The sequence below is a fragment of the Anolis sagrei genome, chromosome Y (assembly GCF_037176765.1).
Source record: "Anolis sagrei isolate rAnoSag1 chromosome Y, rAnoSag1.mat, whole genome shotgun sequence".
In the NCBI taxonomy this organism is placed as follows: Eukaryota; Metazoa; Chordata; class Lepidosauria; order Squamata; family Dactyloidae; genus Anolis; species Anolis sagrei.
This window is the reverse complement of record NC_090035.1, coordinates 15,652,662-15,667,195: the sequence shown is the minus strand read 5'-3', so window position 1 is coordinate 15,667,195 and position 14,534 is coordinate 15,652,662. Positions and strand designations below refer to the sequence as shown.

Here is a 14,534-nt window from a genome sequence, read left to right as displayed (position 1 = left end):
AAAAGGAAAATTTCGGAATTATTAAAAAAAAAACGAAACACAAGGGCCCCCTAAAAACAAAATGAGTTTAGAACCAAATTTTTCCGTGGTTACCCAAGCCTACTTGCTAGGGATCCAGTCCCACAGCGCTTCAGCCAGCCATCACTGGAAATTGAACATCTTCCTCCTCCTGGAAGTTCTGCAAAGGTCTCTGTTCGGTAAGGGCCCTTCGCGGCAACCATAAAGCAGATTGGACCGGGTGTAGGGGCCCCACGCCAACAGCAGAGAAGACAGATTGCCCAGGGTAGAGGTCGGGGATTTTCCCAACAGTGAAGGAACAGTTGCCTGCCCTTGGGGGCAAGATTGAGAAAGCCAACAGTTTATTAAGAAAACTTTGAATCCAATCGTTGAAGCCTTGTTATTTGTTCAGTAATAAAGATTTTGTTGCATCTTTAAAGACTTTGAAGCCCATCTTTTCAGGAAAATCCCAAAAAACCTCTCTCTGAGGCAACCCTGGCATCCCGTTGGGCTCACAGAAATTAAGTGCTGTTTATAGTCTTTTATAGGAACCCAGCGCGCAACAGCACACTTAGCTAAGCAGTAGAAACGATAGGAAACTCTGGGTAGAATTAATGTAGTTTGGCACCATTTTAACTGCCATGGCTCAAGGCTACGGAATCCTTGGAGTTGTAATTTGGTGAGGGGCCAACCCCCTTTGACAGAGAAGGCTATAGACCTTGTAAAACCACAACTCCCATGATCCTATAGCATTAAGTCATGACAGTTAATGTGATGCCAAGTGAAAGGATTCCAAAGCCATGACCTATTAAAATGATGTCAAACTGCATTCATTCTACAATGTAGATGCACCCTTAGTTAATAATAATATACTTTATTTATAGTCTGCTCTATCTCCCCGAGGACTCAGGGCAGATTACAGAACACATATGGTAAACATTCAATGACATTATACAGTTAACAAGGACAGACAATACATAAACAAAGGTTAAGCCTTTCCCCCTCTTTTTCCATTACCGGCATCTGGATGCTATTGCTTCATCTTCCATGTCAAGGAGCTTGGTTATCCGTAGATGTTCTCCCAATCGAATGTCCTTATGGATGCATCTTATTGCCTCCAAACCTAAAGCGATACCTATTTATCTACTCACATTTCAGTTTTCAATCTGCTAAGTGAGCAGAAGTTAGGGCTGACGGTGAGTGCTCCATGTAATACCAATACATTGGAGTTCTCCATGTAATACCGTTTTATGACGGTTGCTTGTGGACGGTAAGTGGGCCATCCTCAAAATCTGCCAATCAAAAAGTTGGCAGTTCAACCCTGGTCCAGGGTGAGCACCCACCGTCAGCCCTAGCTTCTGCTCACCTTGGGCCAGGCTTGAACTGGCAGGATTTTGAGGATGGTCCACTTACTGCCCACAAGCAAACGTCATAAAACGGTATTACATGGAGAACTCCAACAGTTACCATCACACCTGAAAATTCTCGTGTTTCCCCACTTCTAAGCGCATAGAGATGACTGGAGTTGATAGATACCAGACTCCAAACTCTCCCCGTTTCCATGCACTTTAAAAATGGGGTCCCATGGGCAACCCACCCAGAAATAGCTTTGTGTCATCTGATTGCCTCTGCGGAATTCTGGTTTTAAAGTGCATAGAAACAGGGATGAAGTCCAAAATGTGATAATTGAGAGAACTGATTAATAAGAAGCATCACTTGTTGCGCAGCAAGCGGGTCTTAGCCACGTCTCATACACAAGTCACACAGACAAGAGTAAAAATGAAAAGAAAAATCTTGACTCTTAATAGCAGAGATGAAACACAAACTTGCATTGTTGCATACAAAAAACAGTGCAAGAAACTTACATAGTCTTTATAAGTAACACAAAATAAGGCATCTTCATCGTAAGTCAAAGGAGAGAGCAAAACATAAACCCAGGGGCAGCTCAACCCATTACGCAAAGTAAGCATTTGCAGTATAGTTGATTTTGCCCAGGGGCGCTCTTGAGGTGCTCTTGGAGGAAAATAGACCTTGACATATGTGAGTTGTAGTTACTGGGATGTATAGTTCACCTAAAATCAAAGAGCATTCTGAACACCAATAATGGAATTGAAACAAATATGGCATACAGAACTCCCATGACGAACAGAAAATATATATCAATGATTGGTTGGGGGGGGGGGGCAAAATACTGTTTGCTTACCGTTGAAAATTACCTAAGGCCGCCTCTGCATAAACCTCAAGTAAACAGCTATTTCACCATAGCCTCCTTTAGAGCAGCATAACAGCTTCTCTCCAACCTGCTCCTCAGCCTTTGAGCATAGACCTTCTCAGAGAAAAAGCTCTCCACCACTGTATTCTAAAAACCCATACAGTTATACCCCATTGGATGTGGTCCAAGCTTGCTGGTTGACCTACATTACCAGCTGCACATAATAATTACCATCATAAGGTTTTTCTTCAACACACACATACACTTGGTCCTGCTTCAACTTACTATAACATCACTAACATATACTAACTACAGGAAGCAAAAGAATTGGATAATTCTAGGGCATTAAATGTGCTACAAGTTTAAATAAAAATCCCCAAATATTCTATCTCTTTCTCTCTCTTCCTTTCTTCCTTCTCCTCCATCCTCTTCTTCCTCCTCTTCTTCGTCTCCTTCTATACTGTTTTTTTCCTCTTAAAGAGACTCAAAGCAGTAAACAGTGCTAAAAACAATACAAAACCTACAGAACAGAAACATTAAAACAGAATTAAACTTAGAAGTAACCAAAATGCATAATTAAAACAATCGGGCAAGAAAAATATGTGATATCATTAAACCAAGCAAAGTGTGCAATTATTATTTATTTAAATTTGAAAGTTTGGTGGAAGTTTTTGCTTGTTCCCTTTCTTTTATCATCTAACTCTCTCTCAGTTACAGCAAACAATAGGAGAAATGCCACCACACCTAAGGATATGTTTCTTGCTGGTTTTAATGAGTCAGGCTGAGGCTACAAAACAGCAGGACATTGGTCAAGGTAAGGATAATTTTTTTTCAGTGCCATCAAAATGTCTGCATTAAGAAATCTATACAAGCAAAACAAATGGGGTATTATTTGGGAAAAATAAGTACCAGATTCACTATAATGTTGATTATCAAATTTTTTTGGCAGGAGAATATTTAATGCAGAATAAAACCAAGACAATTGAAAAGTAGGCATGGGCAAACATTGGTCTTCCAGGTGTTTTGGACTTCAACTCCCACTATTCCTAACAGCCTCAGGCCCTTTCCTTTCCCCCCTCAGCCGCTTAAGGCTGAGGCTGTTAGGAATGGTGGGTGTGCTGTCACGTGTTGGGCCTGTGAAAAGGTTTGTAGACAGGACCTGTTCTGTATGCCCAACGGGATGCCTGGGGTGCCTCGGATTAGAAGCCCTATAGATTTCCCTAAACAAAGCCTTTAGAAACTTGGAAAGTTTAACAAAGTTCTTTATTATTGCTTAGGTCTTCAATAAATCAAACAAGTACTACAAGGATTTGAATCAACTGGTGGCTTTCTTAATCTTGTCCACAAGGGACAGGCAACTATCTTCATGAACTGTTTCTTTACTATCAGGGAAGTCCTTGACCTCTACCTGGGCAATCTGTATTAGGCTCTGTTAGCGTGGGCCCCTACACCCGGTCCAAATTGCGTTATGGCTGCCAAGAGTGGTCCTTACCAAACAGAGTCCTTTTGTAGATTTCCAAGAGGAAAGAAGGTCTTCAATTCCCAGCAAAGGCTGGCTGTAAAGCTGTGGGACTGGATCCCCCAGCAAAAGCTATGCTTCTCTGTAGAGCTGTGGGACTGAATTCCCCCCAGCAAAAAGCTGTAAAGCTGTGGGACTGGATCCCCCCAACAAAAGCTATGGAGTTGTAGGACTGGATCCCCCCAGCAAAAGCTGTAAAAGATGAAGCTTTCTGCAGGTGGAACTGATTCACGTCCTGTACAAAAGGCTTCTCTGTGTGAACTGAACTAGAGGTCCCCGTTCCCCCTCCTAAACCCAGAAAAAGGGGCGGAACTAAAGAACCTAATGATGATTGATGGGTCATTGGCCCCATAATTGCAAACCAAGGGAAGCTACCTTATTGCAAAATGCATGGAACCTTGGAATACATGCAAACACTCAAAGAAAGGAAAAGGGAGCTCCTGGTACAGCCGTACCAGAACAGTGGGAGTTGGAGTCCAAAACACCTGGAGGGCCCAAGTTCTCCCATGCCTGTTGTAAAGCATATTCTTATCTAGGAATGAACTGTGTCTATGTTTACTATTTGAATTCACCATCTTAAACATTTATTTTCAGACCTGTCACCACAACTACAAAGCATTGTGGTCAGTATTTTTTTATAGTACTATATCTTTTTAGCAATATTTCATGTTCTCAGTATATTTGAATTATTGCATTCATTGCTTCTCTCTCCCTCTTTAGGAAGAAGTTACAGCTGGAAATTATCTCAATGGTAAAGATGTTCAAATTTCCTACTTATAACTCGCCGTCCTGTTGTATGACTGTGTACATTAACACTTTGTGTGTCTTTCTTCCTTAGCTTTCCTTGATATGCTTCATTACCAAAGGTAATTTATGATCTTTTAATTTGCATGGGAGTTAGAGAGCAATAGAGCTATAGGAGACAGTAGGGAATCAAGATCAGGTTTGGTAAAATAATGTTGCAACAACAACAACAACAACATTGTATTATTGGCTTAAGCGGCTGAGGGGGAATAGGAAGGGGCCTAAGGCTGTAAGTAATTGTGGGAGTTGAAGTCCAAAACACCTGGAGAGTCCACGTTTGCCCATACCTGGCTACAGTTGCTACAGCAAGCTTAATATGCAAACAGGGGCGGCTGAAGCAATAGGCAAGTTACGCATTTGCGTAGAGCGCCAATAGCTGTTCCATGCTGTTTTTATAAATACAGTGTGCACTATCGACTTACACCACCTGGTGGCATTTGTTTCTTTCTCTAAGATTTAGAAACATAAAAGTTGAAGCATCTAGTAATGCCGAGCAATCGTGTAATTGTAGAAATATTATCCATGCAATATAAATCACGGGAGATACTTACCTTCCTTTTCTTCTTTCTTTTATAGCACTCACATGTGGACAACAGAACTCCTTAACAAAGTCTTGGCATACTTTGATGCTCAGAATATTATAATAACTTATAGCAACATGCAGGTTTGTATAGATCCTAAAATCTTCCAATATTTCTGGAACATGGCCATACAGCTTAGAAAACTCACAACAACCCACTTTCCAATACAGTTGGGAAGCAATTAGGAGTTGAATAGTGTTAAAATAATTGGCTGTTTTTGGGGTTTTTTTATTAATTGTTTTTGTTATTTGGAGTCGCTGTAATTGGAGGGCAGTGTGAGGGCCGGTCCCATTGCATAGACAATCAGTGCAATATTTTTTATATATGGAATGCTAATTGTTATTGGTGCCACAGTGTTTTGCGTTGGGTGTGCAGAGGAAGAAGGTATTCTAAGCAGTATAATGCATAAGTCCTTTCAATCAATAGTGGTAGTTCTTTTAAGTACATTTTTTAAAAAAATTGCCTGTCATCCAGTTATGCAATGAGCTAGGTTTTCAACCCCATAACTGTTTTGTATTCACATTTATGACTATGGCATCATGACTGCAAATCTCCCTGAAGTTTGTCGTAAAACCAGGCATCCATCCCAAGCAAAGGTGTGCTGTCACACGCTGGGCCTGTAATAATTGTCTTTTGAACAGGACATGCACTTTGTGCCCAGCGGGAAGCCAGGGTGCCTTGATAGAGAGGCCCTAAGGATTTTCCTCTGGAAGAGTCTTTAGGGGCTTGAAAGGTTTAACAAAGTCCTGTATTATTGAACAAATTAAACAAATACTTCTTAAATCTTCAACGACAATCATATAAATGACTGGTGGCTTTCTTAGTCTTGTCCACGAGGGACAGGCAACTGGCTTGGAGAACGATTTCTTTTCTTTTAAAAGGAAAACCCTTTTTTAACCTCTCCCAGGCAATCTACTATCTAGGCTTTGCTGATGTGGGTCCTACTACCGGTTCCAAATTACTTCTTGGGTCCCGAGTAGACCTACCAGTCAAGGCTTTGTAGATTCTCCAGCTGGAGTTCTTTGGGTCTGCAACCCCCCCCCCCCCCCCCCCGAATGCTGTAAGGCTGAGAGGCTCTAAGTTCCCAGCCAGAACTTTGGGACTATTTCTCCCTGAAGCTATTTCCCCTGAAGCTATTTCCCCTGAAGCTGTAGGAAATGAAGCTTTTCTGCAGGTGGAGCTGGTCCACGTCCTGTAGCTTAATTTCCTTCTGTAAGACTGAACTAAAAATGGTTCCCTCTCCTCCCATGGCCCTGGGGAAAGGGGCAGAACCAAAACTTAACAATGATTGATGGGGCATTGGCCCTATAATTGCAAACCAAGGGAAGTCACCTTTGCAGAATGCCTGAAACCTTGGAATGCATGCAGACATTTAATAGAAAGAAAATGAAGTTGGAGCTCCTGGTACAGCCGTACCAGTACAAAAAGAGTTTTATGATTCTGGAAAGTCCAGTGTTAAAAGATGATTCATCAATTTTTGGCTGATCTGGATGCAGAATTATAGCAGTTTGATGCCATATTAACTGCCATGCTCAATACTATGTAATTATGAGATTTGTAGTCTTGTGTTGCACGCCAGGCCACCTATGGGCCATCTCCTACCACTGCACCACACAATAATCCAGGAATATAAACCAACAGTTTATTGTAAAACATATAAAAAGCATATAAAACAGCAAGAATCAGAAAGGAAGATATATAATCCAAAAAGGTTTTGCAACAGATGATAACCAAACAACAATCCAAATGTCTCATAAAGTTCCAGAGATGATGAAGTCCAGGAACAGCCAGAAATCACAGGTACAGCATAAATCCACAAGCAAGAAGGTATAACTAGTAAAAAAACAAAACAAAACAGGAGTACATGTACAGGAATATGCAAAACTTCCAGGATATTAAAACCCAAAACCAAGGCTTGACTTGAATCAGGACCTAAAGAATTTAGGCTTAGCTTCTCACTCTAACACAGCATTGCCTAAACTGCTCATAAAGTAAACAACTCGTTGTTTAATAGACACCCATGAAAGCATTGTGTCTCCTGTGAATTTTCTCCATACCTTTCCCACATAATCTCTCAGACCGATGTGATCTATTTTCAGCTTTGATTTGTAAATAATAATAATAACACTTTATTTATATTCCGCCCTTCTCACCCCAAAGGGGACTCAGGATGGATCACAGTACGTATACAATGCAAACATTTAATGCCACTTTGTATAGACAATACATAGACAGACAGAACAGAAGGGGGTGGTTTGTTTCGACTCAATGTCCAGCTGTTTTTGGTGCCATGGAAGAGTGGGCTTGAGTCCAGGGGGTGCTGTTGCTCTATCATCTATGACGAAGAGCCATCAGGACTTCCTCCTTCCTTTTGGTCACCCAGCATTTTCTGATCTTCTTTCTTTATGGCATTGTAAAACACTTCCCCTGCTTTTAGCAGTACCTAATTTCTCTAATTACAGCTAAAGCTATTTTCTAATTTTTAGGTAAACAATGACTAGCTGACTTGCAACCTTTCGGTTGATAGATCTTATAATTGCTGGTGATTTACCAGTTGTGCTAAACCTCCAGCCTGAAGACTTTTGTTGATCTCTGTAGCTGTAGATGGTTTCTCCTGGGAACCCTCCTTAGCACTCAGCTCTTCACTTGATTCCTTATCTGCTGTTGCTCCTTCTGGCTCCTCTAACTGAAGCCTTGCATTTTCCAAGCCAGTTTTCTCACAGAGAGAACCATCATTTCCAGACCCGAATTTCCAAGACTTGAGAACCCATCACTTTGTGCCACAGAAAAGCCCACAATCCTCGTCAAATCATCAGTTAAACTATCAGTCTCTGGCTGATCTACAGCATCTTGCATGTTATTTATTCTTCTCTGTCAGAGAGCTCTGTTGCCACAACAAACTACAGATTCCAGAATTCCATGGGATGGAGCCATGGCAGGTAAAGTGGTGTCAAACTGCTATAATTCTGCAGTGTGGATGTTCTCTAAGGTAGTTGGTGGTTTTGGAAGTTTTCTTGTCCTGTATTGAAGGAAAATAAATATGGCAATTTCTCTTGTGTTCTCCCATTCCCACCCTATTTTTTTTTAGAGTTCTGTTAAAAATTATCTGGATAACCTCTTATACAACCCCAAAGTGCTACTGTCTGAGTTTCAACAGATGAATCTTCAGCGTTTCCAGACCGCAATGAAATATCTCTTTGGCAACAAGCAGAAGTATTTGGTAACTTGTTTTTGGTTGCAGTATATGCCAAATAGTAATATCATTAGCTCCAAATTATTATTGTTGATGTTATTATTATTATTTTCTAGTTTTATCTCTTAATTGAGACACAAAGTGACTCGCTGCATAATTAATTTCTTTTTAATGCATGCGCTATAATAGAAGCAATGGGTTTTTTAAATTCTCTTTTTTTTGGAGATCAAAACCAACAAGCCCAATGGGAAAACATGGTGGGAGTTGTAATCCTAAGGATCTGGAGGGCCAAAAGTTATGTGCTCCTACTATGTAACATGTACTAGCAAGATTCCCATTTTGCCTTGGAACGTTCTAGAAACATTAGATCAGCCTTCATCTCTCAGTATAATATGTTTCACAGGGTTGTTCTGAAAAGGAAAAGAAAGAGAAGATAATCCCATGCAGTATACTATATTATTCATAGAGAGTATTACAACAGTGCTGCAAACTACAACGGTTCCAATAGTGAAAGCAGTTTCAAATGGACGAATTGATTTACTATCGAAAGCATAATCAAAGCACAATTATAAATAAAATGTCCTTCTTGAAAACCATTGATACTTTGCTGATTTCTAGATTCTTGAATAGAATCAGAATCACAGATAATCTAAAATTCCAGTTGGTAACACATCTACGAGGGTTGAATGAAAAGTAATGCCTCCACCTTCATAACTCCTCAACAGATGGCAGTACTAGTATGTGGCAGGTACTGGCTTGTTCAGTAGACTCTCCTCTACAGTTCAAATTTGGTGGGAAGCCTTAGCATTGAACAGTTGTGTTGTTAAAGTGTGAAGTATGGAACCCTGCACAAATGGTCGGTCAATGTGATTTAAGCAACGTGCAGCCATTGAATTCTTGACAGCAGAAGGTGTCACCCCAAAGATGACATCAGAGAATGCAAGCTGTTTATGGTGATTGTGTTGATGTGAGTACTGTGCGTCGTTGGGTGAGTAAGTTTAAAGATGTTTGTGAGTTAAATTACTTCATTTTCAACTCTGTAACTGATGGCTATTCACATTTATGGTATTAACTACTAAAAGTTACCCCCATAATACACTGTTTTGAAGGGTTTCCAAGCCACTGCCATCCTAAATCATAAGAGTTTTTGGAGGGGTGATGATGACATAATCAAAAGCAACAATAACGACAGAACTCTGTTATTGTCGTTACATCTGACAATGCAGGATGTCAACCAAAATCTTCTAAAACCCAAGCGTCCAATGGAAAATAGAATCTAGTAGTTATAAAAAGGAACTTGTAGAAATGATACAATTGCTAATTCATATATAACTTGTGTCAGCAGGAGTTGGGAAATATTGTTATTGACCTGGCTGGGATAAGAGAGAGAATTTTCCAAAGTCCAGGAGGAAACCGAACCTTATTCCTTACTACTTTGGAGAGGTGCTTTCTGAGTTTGAGCTCTGCAGAATGTGTGGACATCCTGAGCCAAATCCTCCGGGCATCTTCCGTTATGTACCTCCAAGTCCACACCATCCCAAACCTCCCCAAAGACCTTCAGGAAGATGCTTTTCGAAACCTGTAAGCTAATTTCTTACTGTTGATGACTGAAGGTGGTGACAATTTTGAAAGCATATTCAGTTTTATTTAGCACTAGCTGTCCCCTGCCATGCGTTGCTGTGGCCCAGTCTGGTGAACTGGAAAATAAAGTAACGAGAAAGTGTTGGTTTCTAATATATGTAATTTATTGATGCTTGTAGGCAAGCAGTGCTTCTTGTTGTCTCTTTGTCAGTGTTGATGTAGAGATTGCCTGGTTTGCCTACTCTGGAACATGCAACATATCATTGTCCTTTTTTAGGAGTCCCTTTCAAATCTAGGATACTATATCTGCCATATCTGCGGGGCTTGATGAATGCAAAGCTGGGGTAAAAATTGCTGGAAGAAACATTAGCAACCTCAGATATGCAGATGACACCACTCTGATGGCCGAAAGTGAGGAGGAGCTGAGGAGCCTTCTAATCAAGGTGAAAGAAGAAAGCGCAAAAGCTGGGTTGCAGCTAAACATAAAAAAACCAAGATTATGGCAACAAGAATGATTGACAACTGGGAAATAGAGGGAGAAAATGTGGAGGCCGTGACAGACTTTGGTATTTCTAGGTGCAAAGATTACTGCAGATGCAGACTGTGGCCAGGAAATCAGAAGACGCTTACTTCTTGGGAGGAGAGCAATGTCCAGTCTCGATAAAATAGTAAAGAGTAGAGACATCAGACTGGCAACAAAGATCCGCCTAGTCAAAGCCATGGTATTCCCTGTAGTAACCTACGAATGTGAAAGCTGGACCTTAGGGAAGGCTGAGCGAAGGAAGATCGATGCTTTTGAACTGTGGTGTTGGAGGAAAGTTCTGAGAGTGCCTTGGACTACGAGAAGATCCAACCAGTCCATCCTCCAGGAAATAAAGCCCGGCTGCTCACTGGAGAGAAGGATACTAGAGACAAAGTTGAAGTACTTTGGCCACATCATGAGGAGACAGCAGAGCCTAGAGAAGACAATTATGCTGGGGAAAGTGGAAGGCAAAAGGAAGAGGGGCCGACCAAGGGCAAGATGGATAGATGGCATCCTTGAAGTGACTGGACTGACCTTGAAGGAGCTGGGGGTGGTGACGGCTGACAGGGAGCTCTGGCGTGGGCTGGTCCATGAGGTCACGAAGAGTCGGAGACAACTGAACGAATGAACAACAACATATCTATCATATACATATGTATATATGTGTGTGAATCATATCTATCTATCTATATCTGTGTCTAGATGGCTCTTTATCAGGAGGGCTTTGATTATGTTTTCTTGCCCTGGTGAAGGGAGGTGGACTGGATGGCCTTTAGGCAGCATTTTTCAACCTGGGCGTCGGGAAACCTGAGGGAGGTCACGAGGGGGTGTCAGAAGGGTTGCCAAAGACCACAAGAAAATACAGTATTTTCTGTTGTTTGTGGGGGTTCTGTGTGGGAAGTTTGGCCCAATTCTATCATTGGTGGGGTTCTGAATGCTCTTTGATTGTTGGTAAACTATACATCCCACCAACTACAACTCCCAAATGTCAAGGTCTATTTTCCCCAAACTCCACCAGTGTTCACATTTGGGCATATGGAGTAATTGTGCCAAGTTTGGTCTAGATCCTTCATTGTTTGAGTCCACAGTGCTCTCTGGATGCAGGTGAACTACAACTCCCAGACTCACCAAACCTACTACAACTCCCAGACTCACCAAACCTTTCCTTTTTGGTTGCCCACCAAACCTTTCCAGAATGTTCTGTTGGTTGTCGGAGTCCTATGTGCCAAGTTTGCTTCAATTCCATCGTTGATGGGGTTCAGAATCCTCTTTGATTGTAGGTGAACTGATGGTCACTCCTTGGGTTAGTAGGTGTCTTGTGGCCAAATCTGGTGGCAATTTGTCCAGTGGTTTTTGAGTTATGTTAATCCCACAAACGAACACTACATTTTTATTTATATGGATTAATTGTTTTGGTAGTTTCTTAAGCATCCTGACTAGAAAACCAAATGTGGCTAATCCATCCATTAGTCCATAGCCTCCCTCTTCTGTTGTATTTCAGATCATCAGTATTCAGAGATCTGTATGACAGGATAACAGCAAGTTCACAGAAGGCTCTATATGACTGGATGAGGCAGATCCTACAAAAATCCCACAATATCAGTGGTAAGTTAAGAAACAGTAAACAAACAGAAGTTTTTAGAAAGCGTACCATATTTATTTTCTAAGGCCGTGGAAGGGAGGAAAGAAGAAATGGCAGAGACAGGAAAGCAGCAAAGGGTATGACTTTGTATACAACCCTCTAGTCAAGCTTCATACTGCAGCCTTTGCAGATTTCACTAATATTTGTTCATAATTCAGATTGTATTGCCATACTTGTTTATGAATGTTTTCATTTCGTGTTTTTCCTCCCAATTCAGAAAATGTCACTTCATGGGTGAGTGCAGAAAACCTGTGGATTCTGGGAAGATATATGGTTCATCTCCCACTAGAAGAAATTTGGAAAATTTACCCTTATGAAGTAAGTCAATTGAAGTATACAATAGGATATTGTTCGTGGAAACTATATTAGACTACTGCAACACTCTCTACATAGGGTTGCCTTTGAAGCTTCAACTGGTCCAACGGATGGCAGCCAGGTTGCTAACTGGAGCGGCTCTTAGGGAACATACAACCCCCCTGTTGCGCCAGCTCCACTGGCTGCCAGTCTGCTACCGGGCACAATTCAAAGTGCTGGCCTTGGCCTATAAAGCCCTAAACGGTTATGGACCAACTTACCTGTCCGAATGCATCTCCCCTTATGAACCTTCGAGGACCTTAAGATCGTCTAGAGAGGCCCTGCTCTCGGTCCCTGCCATCATCACAAACACGGCTGGTGGGGACGAGAGACAGGGCCTTCTCAGTGGTGGCCCCTCAGCTATGGGACGCCCTTCCTATGGAGATTAAATCGGCTTCTTCACTTTTAGCATTTCAGAAAAAGCTCAATAAATAAATAAATAATACTCTGTAGAACATGATGCTCAGAAGTCAGGGAATTTACTTTCATAAAGGACTACTCCCAGAATGTAAGAACTACTGCTCAAAAAAGGAAATAGCCATATTAATCAGTGCATGTTCAGGTGAAGCCCAACACCTGAATATCCACTGATTCTACATCCCTGTAAAGTGCTTATATAGCTCTCAAGTTTCCAGCTTCAATAGTTAGGCAGCCAAAACAGACTGACCAGCACTATAGAGCCACTATCAGCAAGTTTGGAGAAAATCTCTAGGTAGGTGAAAGCTGGTGCAAAGGTCGGCGGCCAAATTGTTAATTGAAGCAAATTACAGGGAATGGTCAACCCTCCTGTTTAGACAGCTCCACTGGCTGCCGATAAGTTTCCAGTCCCAATTCAAGGTGCAGGTGGTTACCTATAAAGTTCTAACGGTTCAGGACCTGCCTATCTGCATGACCGACCCCCTCCTCCCTTACGAGCATGCATGTTCCTTAAGATCTTCCGGGGATACTCTTTGCTCACTCCACCCCCCCTCCCCCCCGTCTCAGGTGCAGATGGTGGAGACGAGGGAAAGGCCCCCCCCCCCCCCGGTCTCTGGAACTCCCTCCCTAGGGAGATTAGGCTGGCACCTTCCCTAACCATATTCCGCAAGGAATTAAAGACGTGGATGCTTCGTTGTGCTTTCGACTGACAACTCCTATGACAAACAACCTGTTTAGTGACTTGAATAATCATTTAATTTGAATTCCTATATTACATTACTATTCATATTTTGTAAGTTAAATTGAATTGATCCTGATCCTGTCCAATAACACACTCTTTTATTTGCCAATTAGATGAGATTGTTCATCAGTTATGACAATGCAACAAAGCAACTCGATACCGTATATGATATCACCCCGGACCTCGCACAGGCTTTCTTGGAAAGAATAAACGCATCAGGATTTGATATGAAAAACACATCAACACTTTATAGGCAAGTCCCATTATTCAAGATTAGATTTTTAAGAATCCTTTTGCTGGTTGAGTTTGGGAAATCAGAAAAAATAGAGGTTTTAAACAGTTTGAGAACATGCAAATGTGAGTAGGTCAATAGGAACTTCTCCGGCGGGAAGGTAACGGCACATGCAGTCATGCTGGCCTCATGACCTAGGAGGTGTCTATGGACAACGCCAACTCTTCGGCTTAGAAATGGAGATGAGCACCACACCAGAGTCGGACAAGACAGGACTTAATGAAGGGGAAAACCTTTACCTCTACTACCTTTAAACACTGCTAATGAAGTCATGCCTTTATTTTTGGAGAGTGCTCAAGCAAGCCCATTCCATCTTCCATTCTGATAATGCGCACTCCCAAAAGGATTGTGTTATTTCTGGATGTGTAATATGGCTCGGAATAATTTGCTATAAGCTTGTATAACACTTAGCATGCATGATGCTAAGTGTATTTCAAGCATTTTATTATCCCGGTCCTCAAAACAATTCTGGAAAGGAAGGACAGCATTATTATTCTTACTTTATTCCTGGAGGAGGTGCTGGAACCAATGAATGACTTCATGGCAAAGAAGAAAGTCAAACTGGGGAGGTTTTCCGATGTTACTCTGATTCAATGCACATCTACTTACAAATTAGTTCTGTTGATATTCAGTGGAATTTGTTCCCGAATAACAGTGTACATAATTGCTCTCTTAAT

General features: G+C 41.5%; 1 protein-coding gene across 1 annotated transcript in view; it reads left to right on the top strand.

The window, feature by feature from the left end:
* The first annotated feature begins 8,045 nt into the window (after nucleotides 1–8,045).
* OTOA (otoancorin) overlaps nucleotides 8,046–14,534 on the top strand; it is a 57,306-nt gene continuing 50,817 nt past the window's right edge. The window contains exons 1-6 of the mRNA XM_067461751.1: nucleotides 8,046–8,102; nucleotides 8,202–8,333; nucleotides 9,652–9,887; nucleotides 11,912–12,015; nucleotides 12,270–12,370; nucleotides 13,679–13,818. Coding sequence (XP_067317852.1) covers nucleotides 8,046–8,102; nucleotides 8,202–8,333; nucleotides 9,652–9,887; nucleotides 11,912–12,015; nucleotides 12,270–12,370; nucleotides 13,679–13,818 — 770 coding nt within the window. The remainder of the gene's footprint in view (nucleotides 8,103–8,201; nucleotides 8,334–9,651; nucleotides 9,888–11,911; nucleotides 12,016–12,269; nucleotides 12,371–13,678; nucleotides 13,819–14,534) is intronic.